This window comes from Mesocricetus auratus, unplaced genomic scaffold (genome assembly GCF_017639785.1).
Source record: "Mesocricetus auratus isolate SY011 unplaced genomic scaffold, BCM_Maur_2.0 Super-Scaffold_100043, whole genome shotgun sequence".
Lineage (NCBI taxonomy): Eukaryota > Metazoa > Chordata > Mammalia > Rodentia > Cricetidae > Mesocricetus > Mesocricetus auratus.
In genome coordinates this window covers 8,021,385-8,042,912 of record NW_024429220.1, presented here as the reverse complement: position 1 = coordinate 8,042,912, position 21,528 = coordinate 8,021,385, and the positions used below count along the sequence as shown (strand labels likewise).

General features: G+C 39.3%; 1 protein-coding gene across 9 annotated transcripts in view; it reads left to right on the top strand.

Moving 5' to 3' along the window:
* The window catches only part of Srpk2 (SRSF protein kinase 2), a 211,694-nt gene that overhangs the window by 171,721 nt on the left and 18,445 nt on the right, over nt 1–21,528 (top strand). For 7 of the 9 annotated variants that reach the window (XM_040735191.1, XM_040735192.1, XM_040735187.1 and 4 more), the window contains 4 exons: nt 12,341–12,506; nt 13,588–13,613; nt 14,587–14,833; nt 15,802–16,269. In XM_040735191.1, the coding sequence (XP_040591125.1) occupies nt 12,341–12,506; nt 13,588–13,613; nt 14,587–14,833; nt 15,802–16,269 (907 nt within the window). The remainder of the gene's footprint in view (nt 1–12,340; nt 12,507–13,587; nt 13,614–14,586; nt 14,834–15,801; nt 16,270–21,528) is intronic. The other 2 variants (XM_040735188.1, XM_040735186.1) reach the window with 1 other exon arrangement.

Below are 21,528 nucleotides of genomic sequence, written 5' to 3'. Positions count from 1 at the left end.
ATGTCAGTTTCTACCACAGTCATAGGTCTCAGCCACTCCATTTTTTTCCTTGTACTACCACTCACCTTTTTAAGTAAAGCCTTTTTTTATTCTCTTGAACTTCATACAATATATTTTTATCAAAGTTATTACCCATTCTTGGTTCTAACTCCGTCCTAGTCCTTCCCAACTTTGTGTCTTTTTAATTTTTTTTAACAGTCTACTGACTTCAGTTCTTGCTGCCAGTGTATTCATGAATGTAGGGCCTTCCATTGGGGTGTGGTTCACCTACAAAAGTCACATCCCTTAAAAAAAATTGGCTCTCCCTCCCCCAGAAGCTATCAGCCTAGAAGCCATAGCTCCTTAGTTTGGGTGGAGGCTCATAAGTAAAAACTTACTTTAATAGTTCTTTTTCCTCATTTAGAAATTGCCTTCACTTCCCTTTTGTTTGTTTGCTAATGGGTACCATGCTTTGTATTCATATAAGTATGATCAGAGAGCTTAAGTGTAGTGTCAGATAAACTTTACTTGAGCCAAAAAACTTTGTTCAGCTTATATAACCTTAAGTTACCCTTTTATTAGACATATAGTGTGAATAGTAATGGTGTTGTCCCTCATTAGATTGCCATGTGTTTATTCACACATTGCTGTGACATAGGCTTAGTTCTAAGTACTTGGCATACTTTATTCCTCTAAAACCTTTTAAGTACTCCATAAAACAGACATTCCTTGTTTCTTCATTTCACGGAACTGGAAATAGGAATATAGAGTGTAAATAATTTCCCTTAAGTCAGGTTAAAGAGACAGCTCAGTGACTAAAAGACGCCTGATGCTCTTCCAGAGGACCCTGGTTCAGTTCCGAGCACCTACTCTGGGGTAGGTGGCACAGAGATGCCTGTAACTCCAGCTCCAGGAGTTCTGATACCCTCTTTTGACATCACTGAGTCTTACAAACATGTGAAATATACACATAAATATAATAATAGTAATAATGTAGAAAGCAGAGGAGCAAGAAGTGAAATCTTAGTCTAGTTTTAGAACTCAAGATTTACTTTTTTTTTTTTTTTTTTTAGCTAAGTGATATAATGGTTGGAATAGCACTTGGCCTGTGTCCAGACACTTAGGTCACTGTTCTTCTTGTTAAAGTCTTCCATCCAGTTTTCCCCTCAAAAACAGACCTAGTGCCTTGTCCCCCATTGGTTTGACTATTTAAAGATGTCCCAAACAGCTTTAAGCATGTCCTAAATTAATGAGATTTTTGCTTATGCTTTATTACTTGTTTTTTTTTTTATAGTTTAGAGAAAGTTCTTGACAATGAAGCTCTTGCTCCTAAGTGCCTTTTGCCATTTATTATCTCATGACCATTGATCTTCTTGTTTGTCATAGGCTGCTGGGAATTTTATTCTTTCCTTTCTGTCATGTGCATACATTTACACACAGTCTCCTTGCCTTCCTCCCCCCTCCCTCTCCTCACTATTAAAACAGCAACAGTCTGACATCAGGATTTTTTAAGGAGTGACCTACCTTGTGTTGGCAAAGTTCAGCAGTTACCTCCTTTTGTGTCTGCTCTTCCAATTTGGACAGAACCACTGTCAGCAGCTGAAGCAAGGGCGGTTTCCTGCCCAGTGGCTACTTTGCCACAAAGAAAGCAAACTCCATATGAAGGTTCTTAGATGTCCATCATCCTTTTTTTGAAGTAAATAGATCCTGCCAGAAGCAGATGTGTCTCACCCTCACGAAAAGCCGTAGGTTATTGAAACATCTTAAATACCATATTCTGTAGGTCTCTGAAGTGTTTGAAGACTACCTATCTATCTAAAATATATCTCTGTTTAACCTGGAAATTATACCTAGCATAAAAATAAACTATGAGTTCAATTATTAATGGATGACTAACTACTAACCTGTATTTCTAATTATACATTATGTTTTGAAATGAGCTGCATAGATACAATACCTTAAACAAGAGTAGAAACATATATATACAGTATAACAAAAATAACCTTAAATTTGTATAATTTTGTATCAATATAAAAAAAACTAATGTAAACTATTTGAGATTAATAGTTGCTTTTTAGTTTAAAGCAGACTCAATAGTTTATCCTTTATCGTATCCTTTCCATAGCCCCTTTTTTTTATTTACTTACTTTTTTTCTCAGAAAGAGATCCTTGAATCTAACTTCTCTTGCTTAGTTTCCTCCCTTACCATAGCCAGTAATAATTTGCAACTGGCCCCCTTAAGTGATAACAAACATTCATAATCCACAATGACCGAAAACCACTCTTGGGAATGTGGGTGTTTTGTTGTTGTTGTTGTTTAATTGGCCACAAGCTTGCTTCACATGTCAATCCCAGTTCCCCCTCCCTCCCCTCTTCCCCTGCCCCATGGGTGTCGGATTCTTAAAGTTACTTCCTGTTATGTGTGGGGTGATGGCATCTTTAGGGGATTCTTAGAAAACTGAGACAATGGTCAAGTCCTGAAGAGCTAACTGTATTATTTTTTGTTTAGTCTCCATGTGATGGGAAAAAGTAGGGCTTATCTGAAGTCTTGACTGGATAGTCTGTGTGACTGGACCATCTCAGCTACCTACCTTGAAATTGTCCTGAGCAGTTTGTAGTTCAGTGCTGACCTTTGGGTCATGTTTGTCAACTTAGGTGGAATCATTGTTGTGGGGTCCCATCTTCCTTTTGGAGACTTCAAACGTCACTGTTAGGAATGATCACCATTCACTGCAGAAAACTTAAAAATTTAAAATATCATATGCAGCAGAACTCAGAGATGTTAAAGGACTGTAATCTATTAAGTACATCCTTGGTACACAAACTTAGCTCCTAGTTACCCAATTCAGATTCAAGTCTGAAATCATGTACAGGAAACTAGGTGAAGTCTATTTCTAGAATTAGTTAATACTTTATATGACCATTAATATGACAGAAAGTTTAAATACATATATGTGTGTGTATATATGTACACGTACACATACATCTTATAAATTTAGAGATAATATCTATACCTTAGTGGCAATAGAATAGTCCCTTAATTTTGGTTTTCTGCTGTCGAGTATCAGGTTGTTCTGAGATGAGACAGAGATTTTGGATTTTCCTTTAACAGTCATGAGGTTTAGAGAAGGGAAGAGCCGCACTCCAAAGCTAGCTTTGGTTTTTAGTTGAATTCCACAAACAGATCATTTGCATTCTGTGTTTGTAGAGAGCAGCAGAAACAAGTATTTGGAAAGACTTGTGAAGTTTTATCGTGTTGGAAATGTGCTATACCATTAAGCCAGTTTTATTCTTTTTCTTGGTGCATTTCTTCTTCAGATTTCTTGTTTGTCCAGTGGTCTTCAGATTCCTTAGTTGGGTGCTTTTATTCTCCTGGAAAGACAAACCAAAACCCTTCTTCAACCCCAACTTTGTGGAGTTCCATTTTTGTCAGGTTATATCTTTGTTAAGGCAGAATGCTTTTTGGGAAAAACTATTATCTTTTAATAATAATTTTTTTCTTACCTGATCAAATAAAAAGGTGTTTTTTAGTCTTACAAGTATGGATTGAATGACCAATGAACTATCTAATTAAGAGGTATCTCCTGTTTGGATCTAATCTTTATCAATCTTGATGGTATCCATAGTGTTTTATCCTGTGGAAACAAAAACAAAACCTCTTCCTCAACGTAATACATATCCTGGTTTCCATTCTGAGGTCAACACTTCTTTAAAGTATACCAGCTGATTTAATTCAGTTTTTTTCTACTATCCACAGTCATTGTTCCTTGTTCATTAGCATTTAAAAAATTTAAAGTCAATAAAGGGCAGTGTAATCTATCTTTGGGAGTCTTTATTACCCCTCTGTTTATTAATCATATTCTTTAGAGTTCGATTTGTTCTTTCTGTAACTGCTTGTCCTGTAGGATTGTTTGGTATACCTGTAATATGCTTTATATTGTAATAAGCACAAAACTGTTTAATTTCACTAAAGACTTATGCTGGAGCATTATCAGCCTTAATTTGTACAGGTATCCCATGATGGTTATAACCTATAACAAATGTGTGATTACAGAATCAGCCTATTCAAAACTCGAAGCACTTGCCCATTGAAATCTGGACTCTATCTCTAGTATGGTTTCCACACTCTGCAAAAATGAAGCACACCCATTTGCCAAATTTCATTTCTTTGAGTACCTTTTGGGTTATTTCCTGAAGGTAACACAGTTTGATTATGTAAAAAATATAATTTGTTTTGTTTTGTTTTTTGCCAATAGTAGAAAAATCTTTCTCCAAACCTTTGCTGTTGGCATGGTGTTTCTTATGAAATTCTAAGGCTTCTAGCACATTCCCTACTAATAGCTGATTAATCTCATCATTACTTTGTGCTAGATGGCCTGGCTGCCTTGGGTGTATTACATGCATATGGAATGATTCCTATTTCTGATTATTTCTTATAGTTGAATAAATAATAAAGTCTATTCTGTACCATCTAGTATAAAATCAGCATTTTAATATGCAAAATAACTCTGCATATCACAAATAAGTATCTGTTGAGAGGTTCTGTAAAATCCATTAACATCATGAGAATAGCATATAATTCTAACTTTTGGACAGAATTATAAGGACTCTGAGCCACTTAATTTTCCTGACTTATAATCTGCCTTTTCTGATTTATTTGAATCCGTATAGAATGTAGGGCCTCCAGAAATTAGTGTTCCCTTTATTTATATAAGGGAGAATCCATGTAGTTCTTTTTTATAGACTGAAGTCTCTTGTTTTTAGGGTAATTGTTGCTAATCTTTCCCAAGAAATCACTGCAAACTCTTTGCCAGTGTTAATTTTCTGCCCATATGAGGCGATTTCAGCCTTGGTAAAAGGTGCCACAATTTCAGTTGTGTCTATCCCTGCTAATTGATGAAGTCTCCATTTTTCTTTCAGAATCAATTCAGAGACCTTGTCTTTAATTTTTTACTTTGTGTAGTAAATATATCCATCTCTGCATAAGAATTCCTGTAGGAGCCAGGTGGGTGGCGAACACCTTTAATCCCAGCACTTGGGAGGCAGAGGCAGCAGGAAGATCTCTGTGAGTTCAAGGACCAGCCTGGTCTACAAGAGTTAGTTAGTTCCAAGGCAGCCTGCAGAGCTACAGAAGAAACTCTGTCTCTAAAATAAATAAATAAATAAATAAATAAATAAATAAATAAATAAAATCTCTGCAGGCGAATGAGTAGAAGGTAAAATGACCAGATACAGTCAAGCTGTGGATCTGAGCCATCCACATGTGCGTCCTATAGTTTCTTTCTTTCCTACCAGAGCCAGTTCTTCCTCAGCCTCAGTTGACAGTTCTCTTGGACTAGTTAAATACTTGGAAGGCTCAAGATAAATTACTTAGTGCTTGAGTTGTTAATCCAGTTGTGGGTCATAGCATTTAAAGAATAAACAACTGCCAGGCAGTGGTGGCGCACATCTTTGATCCCAGCAGGCAGATCTGAGTTTGAGGCCAGTCTGGTCTACAAAGCATTCCCTTCTTACCTACTTAGTGTGTCCCCTAGAACACTTCTTCCTAACACATCCTCCTCCTTTTATCTCTTGTCATTAAAAACAACAACAACAATAATGACCAAAATAAAAAACAGCCACTGAGTTAATTAGGATTGTTAGTATGTGCATGGGTGTGGGGTGATTTACTGGGTAATGAGCAATTTACCAGTAGCTGTGCATCCAAAGAACAATGACTTTTGATCCCCTAGCAGGCATTAACTGCCACTGGGGGAGGGACCCTATCTGCCTGTTTTCTTCTACTCTGGGATGTTGAGGTAGGACACAACTCAGTCTTGTGGTCAAGGGTACAGCACTGTAACTGTTTAGAAGGCAGTCTTACAATACATCTCCCCACACTCCAGCTCTGACATTATTTCCATCTCTTCTTCCTCATTATTCCCTGGGCCTTGGTGGTGGGCTACGGATGATGCAGAGGATACAGGTTTTAGACAGTGCATTCAGCAGTCACTTACTGTCAGCATTTAGAGCAGTTAGGAGCTCTTGTGTTACCTGCAAACAGAAGCGCTCTGACCAAGTTTGAGAACAGCGCTGGTTTGTGGAGGGCAAATGAGAGCTGTTTGTCTGTGCAGACTCTGGGTTCTAGTGGCTCTGGCTAGTACTTCTCTTGTAGTTGTTGGTACTCCTGCACCTCACTGTGACTTCTGTGAGGAGCAGCACTCATCTTGCAGTCTCTGCTTCTCTCAGGCAGCTTGATTTGGTTGGTAGTGGTACCCATTGGTCTGATTTACATTTCTTGGTTAATTTGCTTAAATTAACCCAGTGGTGGCGTGTAGGGGTGAGCCCACAATTTAGACTAAAAGGGGAATTGCAGGGATGAGCCCACAAAGGGGTGTGGACAATATTGTGGGCTCACCCCTACAGTGGTGTCTTGTTTTTGTTGTCAGCCGTTGTAGCAACACTTGGTAAGGAAAGTCTTTGGGAAGGGAGGCAGGTAGGCAACACTTTTAAGAGATTTGAAACTTCAAATTCCCCTGAGAATGCTTCACTTGTCTTGGGCAAATCTTTGACAGTGGAAACTGAGTCACACCTGTTCCTACCTCCAAAACCTTCCACACAATGAAGCAGTCTTCAGACTGAATAGCTAAAACAGAAAGATAAGGGCAACATATGCATGAAAAGGTGGTTGTCAGATAATTTATCACCCTAAGAAACATAAGGTGGTGCCTCGTGCCTTTTATCAGGCAGATCTCTGTGAGTTCAAGACCAGCCTGGTCTACAGGGTGAGTTCCAGGACAGCCAGAGCTACACAGAGAAACCCTGTCTCGAAAACAAACAAAAGAAAGCAAGATATTGATGTTTTTCCTTTAGGTTAATAGTTGAAAGAAATTAAAGTGGGAATCATCTTAATTTACTGGGGCTTTGTTGTTGTTTGGAGTTTTTGTTTTGTTTTTTCCCCTGGTTTTTTGAACCAGGGTTTCTGTGTATTCCTAGCCCTGGCTGTCCTGGAACTCACTTTGTAGACTAGGCTGGCCTTGAACTCACAGAGATTGGCTTGCCTCTGCCTCCTAAGTTCTGGATTAAAGGAGTGTGCCTCTACCACTCAGCTTTGTCAACTTTTGGGGATGTTATTTGTTTGTTGGTTTGGTTTCTTTTTAACACTAAATATTTTAGTGTTAAAAAATTCAGAACTTTATTTTTAACATAGTGGTTTATTTTGCTGGTTACTAACAACTTGTTAGTAGTGTATCAGAGTGCACTGACAGATTCCCTTACTATTGCTACTAATTGGGTCAGCTCTTTGAATACTATAAGCACCCTGAAGACAGGGCACGTTATTGTGTATCAAACATTGCAAATAGTGCGTAACCTGGAGTTAATATTCAACTAAAATCACATAAAACAACTTCCATGTCATTTCTGAATTTTTCGGTTTTTGTTTGTTTTTTGATTTTCGAGACAGGGTTTCTCTGTGTAGCTTTTGAGTCATTTCTGAATTTTAATGCCTCTCTTGTACCTAGTTAAGAGGTAATCATCCCTGCTTAAGTTTCTCTCCTATGATTTTTGTTCCTTTTTTCTTTGTAATAACATTGAACTGTCTAAAAATTATTTAGCTAGATATTCAAGATAAAAACATTACTTTTGCAAGTCATTTCCCAATGTTGCACCTTAAAAAATAAGATTGGGTTGTTGTATTTATGTTGTGTATGTGCATATACAGTGCCCCTGGAGGCCATAGAAGGTATGTATTCCAGAACTTGACTTAAATAGTTGACTGCGTGCAGCGTCATGTGCGCCTAGGCCCTCTTCCAGAGTGGCAAGTGTTGTTTGATTTTTTTCCGAGACAGGGTTCCTCTGTAGTTTTGTAGACCAGGCTGGCCTAAACTCACAGAGATCCACTTGCCTCTGCCTCCCAAGTGCTGGGATTAAAGGCGTGCATCACCACTGCCTGGCATGGCATGTGTTCTTAACTACTGAGTTTACGTCTTCAGCCCCACACCATACTTCTTGTCTCTTGTGAACAAGAGGTCTGAATGATGGTGTTAATAGTTGGTGAAAATTTCTGATTTGTAGAAACATTTTAAAAATACATTTTTATTTTGGAAATTATTTTAAGGATCCTTCTTCAGTGGGAATAATTCCAGAAAACATTGTCTTTGCCTTTATGTCATTGCCATTGTATAAGATTTGGTCTATTCTAACTATTTTTATTCGGTAAATTTTTTGTGTGTTTTGTTTTTCAAGACAGGGTTTCTCTGTAGCTTTGGAAGCTGTGCTAGAACTTGCTCAGTAGACCAGGCTGGCGTCGATCTCACAGAGATCCGCCTGTCTTAGCTTCCTAAGTAATGCGGAAATATTAAGCTACACAAAATAGGTATGTCCTATCATGTTTTATTGAGGAAGAAATCACTTATGTGAGAAGCTAAGAAAGCTGAGAACCAAAGGTTCTCCAGGCCGAAACCAGAACCCAAGAGCAAGAGTCTCCTCTCCCTAGCTCTTTTATCCTCCATACGTTCTACTTGCCGTTTGGGTGTGGTCAGCCCTACAGGTACGTAAGATCTCTCCCTACAAGTCCCCTTTTAGTCTAAAGAAGAGATTTAGACTTAAAACTAAATTGTCTCAAACTAATATAAAGCACATATACATAGAAGATGATAAAAGAAGATAAAAATTATAATCAACCTATATCCTATCCTAAGCATATCTATCCCATCTAAATCCTAAACTTATCTGAAAGAAATGTCCAAGTCTGAATACCTCCTTCCAAGCCCAACCCTAAATAATTGAAAATGATTAACAGGTGTAATGTCAACAATAGGGAAAGGGGGCATAGTATTCTCATAATTACTTCCTGCTGAAATGGGACTACGATAACCTCATGGGATCCTGTAGGAAGAAAATGTTAGTGTAGTGAAAGTCAAGTGGACTAGTTACAACATTTGTACCCAGTCTCTGTCTGGCAGGAGATGCTTGATTGAAGTTCTTGACTGAAGTTCTAATCTTGATTGAAGCTCGTGTCTGAGGCTCTGGCCAGAGTGTAGAAGGTACATATCAGTTAATTAGTCTGGAGTTGTGTGGAGTGATGTAGTCCCAATTAGGGTGGTACTTGTCAGTTCAGATGCTTCAAGTCGGATCAGGTGGAGTCGATGAAGTGGGGCCCCATTTTCTTTCTGAGATGTTTCAAGATTGCTGTTAGGAAATTCCTTGTTCTCTGGAAAACTCAAATGTTAATGTCAACAAAGAAATTTCAACTTTATATGTATGCATACCAGGAAAGGCAACAATAAGGAAGATGTAAATGTGAGGGAAATTAGACTTTCAGAGAAAGAATGAGTATGAACAGATGACAATCCCTAGATTTTGTTTTCTTCTGTCTTACATCAATGGCTCCTTGATATAATACATAAGCTCTGAATTTTATTTTAGGAATATGCTTGGATTTAGAGGAGGAGAGCCAAATTCAACTCCAAAGCCAGCATTGATTTGAGTGAATTGTGACCAAAAGAGTATTGGGAGGTAAAAGAAAACAGATATTATAAGGGCAAAGTGAAGAGAATTAGGCACTGATAGCAAACGTTAGGTTCTTCTCTGTTTGAAGGTTCTTTGGGTAGCCATCCTCCCTTCTTCAGGTATCCACACGTTCAGTATCTTCTCGCTGTTGGGAGATGGGTTTTCCTGTGGAGACAAAAACCAAACACTTCCCTTTCCTTTGTGAGATCGATCTCCTTACACATTGTAGAATATGACTTTGTGGATGAGCTGTCATCTTTCCTCCTCCTGAGGTTTCTCCTGTTCATATCAAATCTTGATCGATTTTGATGGAATCCAAAGCTTTTCTTCTCCTGCGGAAACAGACAAAACCCCTTCCCCAACATACCATATATCCTGGTTTCCAAACTGAAGTCATAACATCCTTGAAATACACCAGCTGATTTAGTTCAGAATTTTTGTAGTCCAGTGTCTTTTGTCCTTTCTCATTAGCATTAAGAAAGTTTAATGTTAATAAAACATTATGTTTTGTTTGTTATTTTGGTTTTTCGAGACAGAGTTTCTCTCTGTAGCTTTGGAGCCTGTCCTGGAACGCGCTCTGTAGATCAGGCTGGTCTCAAACTCACAAAGACCCACCTGCCTCTGCCTCCTGAATGCTGTGATTAAAGGTGTGTGCCACCAACACCTCGCCTAATAAAGCATTATATAATCTGGGTTTGGGGGTCTTTGTTCCCCCTGGCTGTTTATGGAGCATTTCTTTTAAAGTATGGTTAGATTTCTCAACCACTGCTTGTCCTGTGGGATTGTATGGTATACCAGTTATATGTTTTATGTTATAATATTTGAAAAACTGTTCCAGTTTGCTGGAGACATATGCTGGGATTAAAGGTGCGCCACCACTTCCCTGCTTACGCAGTACATCTTTTAAAGTAGGGGTCTCATGTAGCCATGGACTCAGTAAGTAGCTGAAGATGCCTAACCTCCTAGTCATCCTGACACTGAATTCCTGAGTGTGTCATTCCAGGAGTGCACCACCAAACCCAGCTTATTTTCATTTAATAGTGTTATAGTAAAACTAAGGGTATTTTTTAAATTAAAGCTTCCTTTTCTGCAGTGTTGAAAATAAACATAAGTTGAGAGTTTTGTTTGAGCTTACAAGTTCAAGACTAGCCTCAGCAACATAGTAAGGTCCTGTCTCAAAATCAGACAAAAAGCAAAACTCTGAAAAATAGCTACACTCAACAATAATGAAATATAGCTTCATTCCAAAGTGTATGTAAAATAAAAAAAGATGATAGTTTTGGTAGAGCATGAAGGAAATTGGTGCTATTATACACAGCTGTGGAACTGTACATTGGTTCAGTCAGTATGAGACACAATATGGCAGTTAATTAGAAGGCTGACTATAATTGCCATATAGTGTAACCACATACTTAAACATACACAAAAACAAAAAGATGGTTACTACATGAAAACCTGCACGTGAATGTGTATAAAAGTATTACTCTCAATAGCCAAGCACTAGAACAGTTGAGATTCTTATTGAGTGAAGGAATGAAGAAAATGCCATTTGGAGACTGGGGAGGTGGCTCTGTGGTTAAGCACACTGGCTGTTCTTGCAGAGGACCCAGGTTCAATTCCCAGCACAGGCATGGTAGCTTATGACCATTCCTCAGGTTCTCATACTCTCTGATGATGCCATGCACGCATGTGGTGCCTTAGTCACACCTGCAATCAAAGCACAGGCATACATAAGGATGAAAACGAATACGTTTAAAAAGTGCCATGTGTCTGTTTGGTGACAGAGGAAGTAAGTAACTGGCACGTGCTAGCAAGCATGAGCCTCAGTCATTATGCTGTTTACAGAAGAGCACTGTGGGGTTAGGGTGGTGGCTCAGTTGGTAAAGGGGAAGCATAGGGTAAGGGTCTGAATTCAAATTCTTAGCACCCTTACATATAAAGGGCCTGGTGTAGTGATGTGTGTGTGTGACCCAGCACTGGTGAGTCAAAGCCAAGAAGACCCTGAGGCTTGTGGGCCAGGCCAGCCATTCTAACCAAATTCAGTAAGAGAAACCAGTAATTTTTTAAAAAAACAAACAAAAAGGTAAAGAGAGCGGTATTAGGGATTGTGCCTGCTTCTGACTACTGTCTTCCACACATGTGCATATAAGTGTATGCACATCTCATATATTTGCACAAACACACACACATACACACACCACTTGATTAGAGTCAGGCACATGGCTTTGCGGTTAGAACTGTAGGAGTTGGAGGGGGATAGGAAGTTACTGCTCAGAGTATGGAATTTCTTTATGTAGTGATGAAAATGTTCTGAATCAGAGTGATGTTGCAATCTAAAAAGCAGACTTGTGAATTTAAAGCAGTTAAATATATATTTGACACAATTTAAAGATTGTTCATTTTTATTTCATTTGTATCAGTGTTTTGCCTCATACATACAATGTGTGTGGTATGTGCAGTGTGTGTGCCTTGTGCCTGCAGAGGGGAGAAGGTGACACTGCATCTTCTGGAACTACAGTCACAGACAGTTGTGAGTCACATGCGTATGCTAGAGACTGAACCCCTGTCCTCTGAAAGAGCTCTTTACCACTGAGCCATCTCTCAAGGCTGGATTTATTCTTGTATAAAGTTGTTATTAAAGACATGTGGAGAGATTCATTTGTGTCTATGAGCATAAATAAGATCTAAAGTGATGCACATTGGTTGCCTGTGAAGAAAATATTTTTTTAAAGGTATCCATCTGTGCCTATGAAATTGTATTCCAATTTATATATGGGAATATGTGGGAAAATTATGTTTTTTGTGACTAAATAAGTTACATAATAAGAGTATTAATAAGTTCTTTCTTTTCTTACTTTACTATGACCAGGTCCTCCAAGGATTAGATTATTTACACAGTAAATGCAAGATAATTCATACCGACATAAAGCCGGAAAACATCTTGATGTGTGTCGATGATGCTTATGTGCGAAGAATGGCAGCTGAGGCTACTGAGTGGCAGAAAGCAGGTGCTCCTCCTCCTTCTGGGTCTGCAGGTGAGGGAGCTGAGCCCTCATTGCTTCAGTCTGCTTGGGGGCTGTGAGATTTCAGAATTATACATTGAAGACAGTTGAGTTTGATGTGTACATATTAGGAACTTTTTCTAAGAGTTTGGTTGCTGAAAATAACATCAATAAGATGTTATATCTAATTATTTTTTGTTAATTGTTTATACTACCTTACCTTTACCCTCTACTAAAATTCAACCTGAATTCTTAGCTGTTGATTCATCTACATAGCAGCATGTCGTGTTGTCGAAGTCTCTATGTAGCCTACCTGCAGACATTTTTCTGATTTAGGTTTCATAAAACTCTTTTCTTCTCTTAATGTAGTTGGATCCATCTCAGTTTAACTGATACATTTGGTATTAAAAGATCAAGGGATGAGGAGTGGGAAAGGGGACCAGGTCACTTAGGCATTAGCATAGTGTTTCTTCTGAATTTCATAGAATTCATTGGTGGAAATGAAGTGCTGGCTATGCTGTCAGTATAATCACATTGCCTGTACCCTGGCACATTGACCTGCAAATATGCAGACTAAAGGGTTTAATGACTGACAGGGACTTCAGAGAGGTTGCTGTCACCTCATCTCATGTGCCATCACGATGTTATTAGCTCATACAACCAATTTACAAAGGTTTTGATGCATGTTAGGCTGACTTTCAGAGTGATTGCTGCAATGTGCTGCACTGTGTGACTTAGTTTAGTTGTCTGATGTTTCCAAGTGGTTTTCAGACATAGCTATATGTCTTCTTATCTAAAGTGTTCATTGCCTCATTTGTAAAACACATGTGGTTCTGTGACAGACATAAACTCTTCCTCCATTTTCTCAATTTTTCAGTCAGTGCTTTGAGAGAGGCTGTTTTCAAGACAAGTGTCTTATATATGAACAGCTTCTCCTGTGCCCTGTAATAGTAAATTGTGTGTTTGCATTGTATAAACTTTTTAGAAACCTCAGGGGTTTAGTTTTTTGAAGCTGTGTAATTATTAAAAGACAGTTTTATTTCATTTTGCAAATCAGATTGTCCAAAGGTACTTTTTTTCTTCTGAATACCCATTTTGTTTTGTTTTGTTTTAGTGAGTACAGCTCCACAGCAAAAACCTGTAAGTATGTTACATGTATATATATTCATCATGTCAAAAGAGACTGTTCACTGTTGAGCTTCACAAATTATGTAGCAAATGTTCTAATCTGTATTAATTTAAAAGTTGGCATGTTTATAAATTCTGTTTTCCCCGCCCCCCCCTAAAAGCTTGACTTCTTGCCATGGATGGAAATAGTCAAAGCTACTGCAAGACTAGTCTTTTCCTGTGCTCTCTAGGCTGCAATTGGCTAAGTTCAGTGAATTGCAAGGTTTTAGATCAAGTTTAAAAGAACCTTTTTAAAATTACTTCTGTTTGGCCTTCAAGTATCTTATTTGATAAAACCCTTTTAATTTTTTTTATAGTTAGCTGTGTAAGTGAGCATTATCTATTCTGTGGACCTGTTTTCTTAAAAGAGAAGTTCAAGTCTGATGAATTGTTGCCAGAAAATCCAAATCACTTTCATAGTTCTACCCTGATCTAAGGATTTGGGCTTATGGGTCTATGAAACTTTAAAGGTACTTGTTGCCAGTATTTCCACGACATATGGCTATAGCTGGAGGTAGACAAAACTGTGACTTTTCTTTTTTTGTCCTTTTATATTATGTTTATTCCTGAAAGTTCATGCTATATTGCCTATCAATCACAGCTTGGTATTACGAACAAATGCAGACAGCGCTGTTTGCCACCTGTCTTGGTAGGTGTTTGTTTTTGTTGTTAAGGAATGAGAATGATTCTGGATATAGGTGGCAGTAAAGAAAGCTTGCAAGAGATTCTTGCTCAAGATGCTCAGTTCTAGACTTTCTAATGGAAGTTATGTCCCTTCAAGGGGAAGACCCACAATATGAGCACAATCCTATCCTGAGGTAGATCTATAACTGAGTATGATGTGAAAAAGCAGAATTGGAATTTGCCGTGTTGCCAGCACTTATACTCCTAAATAGCGTTTTAAGAAGAAGCACCTGACCTGCGGTTCTTTCTTACCATGTTGTAGATAGGAAAAATATCTAAAAACAAAAAGAAAAAGCTGAAAAAGAAACAGAAGAGGCAGGCTGAGTTGCTGGAAAAACGTCTGCAGGAGATTGAGGAATTGGAGCGAGAGGCTGAAAGGAAAACCATAGAGGAAAGTATCACGGCTGCCATCCCATCCAATGAGCAAGATGATGGGTATCACCCAGAGGTGAAACTAAAGGAAGCAGGACTAGAGGAAGCAGCTGAAGGAGAGACAGCAAAGGATAATGGTTAGTACAACTGAGAGCAGGAGGGAGGTCTGATGGGTAGGTGTCCTGGAACTGCACTAAGGGCCCAACCAGTGTACCACACAGGTTGGCTTCATGCTGCTGCCTCATATGTTAAGGACAACTTTCTCTAACTCCTTGTTGGAGATTATGGGAAGCGGCCTATACGCCATCTGTAAAATGTCTGCTAGGCATTATGTTAACGTTTCAAAGTATGTTTTCAAAAAGGGAAGAAGGAAGTCCAAGAAACATATTTTGTGGGTTTTTTCCTGTTAATGATGACCCTTTTATTTTGTGATTAACCTTTTTCCTAACTTTAATGCACCACAAATCTTATTCTAAAGCTATAGAGGAAAGGGTTAGTGACTAAAAGAAATGAGTCAGTATTCTTGCAAAGGAACCAAGTTGACTTCCCAGCACCACTTGTGTCCTGTTGCTCACAACTACTTGTCACTCCAGCTCGAAGGGGCTCAGAAGCCTGTGGCCTCCAACGCCATAGGCATGTGCACACACATACAATTTACAATGAATTTAAAGATCAGCTACAATAAACATCTTTGAGAAAAGCTGTGGGCAGGGAGGGGTTGGAATGAAAGTCCAGTTTTACTTAGCATTTTACCCCAAGAGCTAACTTGTTCCTGAAAATATTAAATTAGCAGAAAACAGGATTTAGAAAGCCATTTTGCCTTGAAAACTAAATAGACATGTTCTGTGGTATATTAGAAGCGTCTCTTAGCTGGATATGATAGCACATGCCTTTAATTCCAGCATGTAGGAGGCAGAGGCTGGTGAATCTCTTAAGTTTGAGACTAGCCTAGTCTACAGATCAGCCAGAGCTACACAGAGAAACCCTGTCTGGAAAAACTAAAACCAAAAAATTTCAAAGCTAAGTGTCTCCTGTTGAAGAAGCTAACTAGTACTACTGTGCAAGGAGAGTCATGACTCCTAATCTTAACCCCATGTTTGTTAAGGTGAAGCTGAAGACCAGGAAGAAAAAGAAGATGCAGAGAAGGAAAATGCTGAGAAGGATGAAGAGGATGTTGAACAGGAACTTGCAAACCTAGACCCTACATGGATGGAGCCCCCTAAAGCCAACGGCCATATTGAAAATGGTCCATTCTTACTGGAACAGCAGCTGGAGGATGAAGAGGATGATGATGACGACTGTGCAAACCCTGAGGAATATAACCTAGATGAGCCAAATACAGAGAGTGATTACACGTATGGCAGCTCCTATGAACAGTTCAATGGTGAATTGCCAAATGGACAACATAAGAGTTCAGAGTTTTCCACATCATTGTTTTCTGGGCCCTTAGAACCTGTGGCCTGTGGCTCTGTGCTTTCAGAGGGATCACCACTTACTGAGCAAGAGGGAAGTAGCCCATCCCATGACAGAAGCAGGACAGTTTCAGCTTCTAGTACTGGAGATTTGCCAAAAAGTAAGTGTCCTTGTATCTCTCTCTGTTTTCACTGAGCAGAATCATACCTTTGATAAACACTGTGAAAGGATTTGGCTAAAGGGGAAGAGACATTTAAATATGTACTAACCCTTTAATTTCAGTACTCTTGTATTCAAGAACAAATGGAATGCTTTAGACATGTATCCTGTGCTGCCGGAATTTCTCTTATCTCTGAAGTCCTATCCCTGGACATTTTTCGTTTATTGTATTTTCAGTGATGTCAAATACTTCTGAAACACCTTCACCACTAACATCTTCATAGCTTTATACATGATACCCTTTTGTAGCTGCTCCTGCTGCTGTAGTTAGCAGTAGGTAGGAAGCGGTGGGGGTAGTGGTAGTAGTAGTATCATCTTTGGGTTTTGTTTCTACTCAAGGAACACCTACCTGTCAGTTTTCAGCTATACCAACAGACAAGTTGAGTTTTATTCAATAGTTGTCCTTGTTCATAGACTTCTGTTTTTGATAAAGCATGATGACAGCTTATAGGTTCTTGGGTTCTTATATACCTGAGGCCCAATCTTCAGACCCATATTTTGGGAGCAAATGCCATGTAGCTAATTGCTGAATAACTTAAGGAAGGATAACTGATATCGAAGTTGATGTCCATTCTGACCTTTAATAGAAAAATTTAGAATCCTCTACCCTCTACTGCCAATAGTGTTTTTAACACATGGCAAGTAATTGAGCCATCCCAATAAGTAGGCAAAAGATTATTCACTTCTTTAAGTTGCACCAGGCCAGTGCCTTTGTTACTTGCTACCTGTAATTAACTGCCCTAGCTTGTGTTTTGCTCACTTTGCAGTGCATGTCTGTCCAGGGAGTGGTAGAGTTCACATAGAATAAATACAGCTTCATTTCTGGGCAATGGCACTAGTGACTTGTGTCTTCTCTGCTTTTATTGTTTCTGTTGCTTGCAGCTTGAAATTCACACATTTACACATTCATATGCAAAGTACTTCATGCTTTTCATTATTTTTCACATGATAGTTTAGAACAATGGCTTCAGATATAGGAAATTGAATCCTAGCTTAAAACCTAATAGTCATGGGACTTCAGTTTCTTAACCTCCTTGTGCCTCAATTTCTTCTTCTATTAAAGGGAAGCAATGACCACACTTAGTGTTGTTAGTGTTGAAGCAAATGCTACATATTAAACTATGTGTGGGCAAAACCCAATACATAATTAAAGTCTCCTAAAAGGTATACTTTTGCTGATAAGCCACATTGGTAGAATCTGAGGCCCAGGCACAGTGGACAGCTCTGAAGATGGGAGTCTCTGTCCTGCCAGGTCACACTGCACTTCACCCTCAAATAAGCACACAGGACTCGTTAATTATTAAACTGTTGGCAAGTAGCTAGGGCACGTCCTATTTTCCCATTCTCTACATGGTGTCTCTTGGTGGCCTCTCTCGCCTGTCTCTCCAGCATTCTTCTCCTAGTCCTGCCTATCTTCCTGCCTCTATTGGCCAACCAGTGTTTTATTCATCAACCAATAAGAGAAACATATATACAGAAGGACATTCCCCATCACAGCTCAGCATAGTCTTGCTAGTACCTCATGGGTCTTGGCTCCTTGTTTTATTCCACTTACCACATTATAATTCATTCATGCTGGGGAGCCAGGGTAGGTAGGTATAGGTTAAGACTTGAAGAGAAAAAATTCTTTCTAAATGCAGAGAATTTATCATTGTAGTGAATGAGTAAGGAAGGGTTCTAGTTTAGGCAAAATCTAAAACCCCGTTGTAGAAGTTAATTTAACTGAAAACTCATAGCTTTCATGTAAAGAACACTTGGACACTGTGAGAGAGCTAGTTTTATCTTGGAGTGAGAGGAGTAACTCATGCTTGGGCCCCACCACCTCCCCGCAGCAGCCTCTGCCTTCCTTGATTTGCAGTTCCTGCTTGCTCTGTTGTTCCTTTGGGATATTTACCAGGTTTTCTGCATCTTAATTGTTGACACTACCCCAATCTCTGTTCTGACCTTGTTCTTCTTATGTTGTAGTCTTTTTCTGACTTACCTGTGCCTGCCCATGATTTCCATTGGCTTCTATGCATTGATGGCTCAATCCCTGTTCATTCACTCAATAACTGTTGAGTCACGTGGGACCACAAGAGAAAGTGGTGGATCTGCCCAGGTGCTTTCATTCCCTACTGAGAGTGACCTTAGCTAGAACATGCCTGTACTGTGTTGATTGTCCCGTTCTTCTCTGTCATATACCCTTGTGGTGGTTTCTGTTAACTTGACACAAACAAATCCCCTGGGAAGAAGGCACCTTAGTTGAAAAATTGCTTCTGTCAGACTGGCCCGTGGGCATGTCTGTGGGGCATTTTCTCAATTAATGGTTGATGTGAGAGGGCCAGTCTTGCTGTGGGTGATGCCACCCCTGAACAGGTAATTCTGGCCTGTATTAGAGAGTTGAGCAAACTGTGGGGAACAGGTCAGTAAGCAGTAATCCTCTGTGGTCTTTGCTTCGGTTTCTGCCTCTGGATTCCTGCTTGACTTCCTACCCTGACTTCCCTCAATCATGGTCTGTAATGTGGAATTATAACCCCTTTCTTCTTCCCAGTTGGTTTGGTCAGTGCTTTATTATAGCAATAGAAAGCAAACCAGGACAACCTTGCCAGCCCCTTCTCAAAGTAGGGTTCTCCTTGCCTTGGCCGTAAGTGACAGATTGTTGCTTGGCTTTATTGTTGCAGAGGCTTCTGGTTTATTTCTGTGTATTGTCTCCGCCTGCCATTCCTGACTCCCAAATCAGTCTTCCAGGTTCCTGCTACTCAGACAAATTCCCTTTTTTCTAATTCTTCATGGGGTCCCACAGTCTCTACACAGCGGTGCATGTGTCCTCAAGCAACAGAACAGAAATGAATTATTAAGACACCTTTGTATACTAAGATAGTTACTTTGAAAGTATAGCTTAATAAATAGCTATATATACTCTACTATATTCAGAATTGACATTTTGCCATGGTATATGTACATTATATAGAAATTGCATGCTATAGATATTAGAGTAGTTCTAAATATTTAGGCATTTATCATCTGAAGAATTAACTAAAGGTATTTTTGTGCTCACTCCATATTCAGTTCTCTTTAGTTTGAAAATAGTTTTTTATTTTCTCTGATCCACGGTAATGCAAACCTCCTCCCCAACCCCCAAAGTAAGCATTGGGCTGTGTTTGTGCTGGTTTTCGCCATTAGAGCAAGATGTGCACATTAGAGAATAGTAAGACAGGTCAGAGTCAAATTGTGATGTTTGAAGAACTTAGATGCCACTTGAAAGGATGTGGTCTTGCAAGTACTTTGCTAGCCCTTGGTGGCTGAGATGAGGAGATTGTTATAGCTTGTGGTTTTATTCTTGACTGCTTGGTCTTTTTGGAGTTCTCACTCCATAATCCTCCCAGCCAGTCCTTATCAGCAGTCCTTATCTTAATGCTTAGGCTATTCTCTATCTAGAAGTACACATGTATCTTTTACAGCATATCCTATCATCTTCTCCCTGAACCCCAAATGATTAACTAGCTTCTGTTTCTCACATCCCTCCCTAAATGCTGAGCACTCCACAGTCTAATTCCTAGCAGCGTGCTGATGTCTCTGTACCACCTAAGCTGGTGGGCTCTTCAACTTTTTACAGATTGTGGATAAGGGTCTTTGCTGTACCTATCTCCTCTTCCTTGAACTTCTCATGCTCCTATTATCAAGTCTAGCACAGAATGTCTGTGTAACTGCTTCAGGTACCTGTTCACTCTCTGACCCTAAAGCAAAATCAAGTCTTGGCCACTCAACCAGATGCTGATCGAACTTAAATATGTGTGTGTTTTGTATTTTCTTTGGGGACAGAGACTGTTCCTTTTCATTCTTTCCTGAAGACAGTCTCAAAGAATTTGTCATTTGCTAGGCTTGCAATTCAGAGGTATGAGAGTAGGATTTGGATCCTCTTGAACAAAACTGTTTTGACACAGGCAGTAGGGATGGTGGTAACATGAGGTGTGTCTCATCTAATCAGTCATCTGTTGGTCAGTGTGCTGCGCTTATCATGACCAACATTGTTCTCATTTCTACAATTTGCCTTCTCTTTTAGGTTAGTCAGCTTCTTTCATTATCTTCATTGTCATTATTTTCTGAGTTCCTGAGTTTCTGAGTGTTTTTTTTTTCTCTCTTTTTCCTTAGCTCCTGCCTAGTCTTTGATAAGACCCTCTGTGAGTAGCCATCCTTACACATAAGGCATAAGGCAAAAAGAGAACCTCTCTGCCTGTCTCTGGCCCAAGCTGATTCATAAACTAAGAACACCATGAGAGTTGAAACAGTGACCAGATTTGAGACTGTAGCCTTTCTTTGGATTATCGACAGTTTAGGTCCTGGTACCCTGCTGTTAGAAGTCTGACCTTTCTTCCTCTATGGTTTACCAACAGACTGAACCCCCTCAAGCACTATAGTTCCTCAGTTCAGTACACATTGAACCAGCTTAGTGCACACAAGCATCAACTTGGCATGAACAAAATGACTCCTTAACACTGGCGTTAATGTTCTGCATTGAGCTGAGTTTTCTGTTTAGTCTATAAATTCCATTTCAATATGACCAAAAACCCTGAGCACATAAGGGCTCAGATTAAGTATAAAGATGAATGTGCTGATCTTCTCATAGCTACTTTCAGCACAGTTAGCGGTTATCCAAGAACTTTTCTGAAGCCAGTAACCCTGGGCCTGGGCCTGCTGCAGAGACTCACTTCTGGGTGGGTCATGTTAAAGTTGAGTCATCTGCACTAACAATGGCCCTCTTCAACTTGTCAGAACAATGGTTTGCATCTTCCCGTTCAAAACCAAGCCATAAAAGATTATTCCCTGCCTATAATATAAATTTGCTAATCAGTTGTCTTGATGTTTTTGAGTGCTCAGTTGAGGAAGCTGGAGTGTAGGGTATGCTCTCAGTGTTGAGGTGGTGTTCATGATCACATGGCATTGGTGAACTACATAGTGTTCAGCAGCAATTGGTTACCTGTGTTTATCTTTATGTGACTTTAGTGTTTCACCAACGGTTCAATCTGCAGGATTCTAGGCTTATCCTATCATTCTCCTTTAAAAAAAACACAAAACAAAAGGAGTCTGTACCTGGCAAACATTGTGTTCACACATGTAAACTTCTTGTCCCTTTTTCTAAATTCCTATTTTTGTGGGGGGAGGGTTTCAAGACAGGGTTTCTTTGTGTAGCTTTGGAACCTATCCTGACACTCACTCTGTA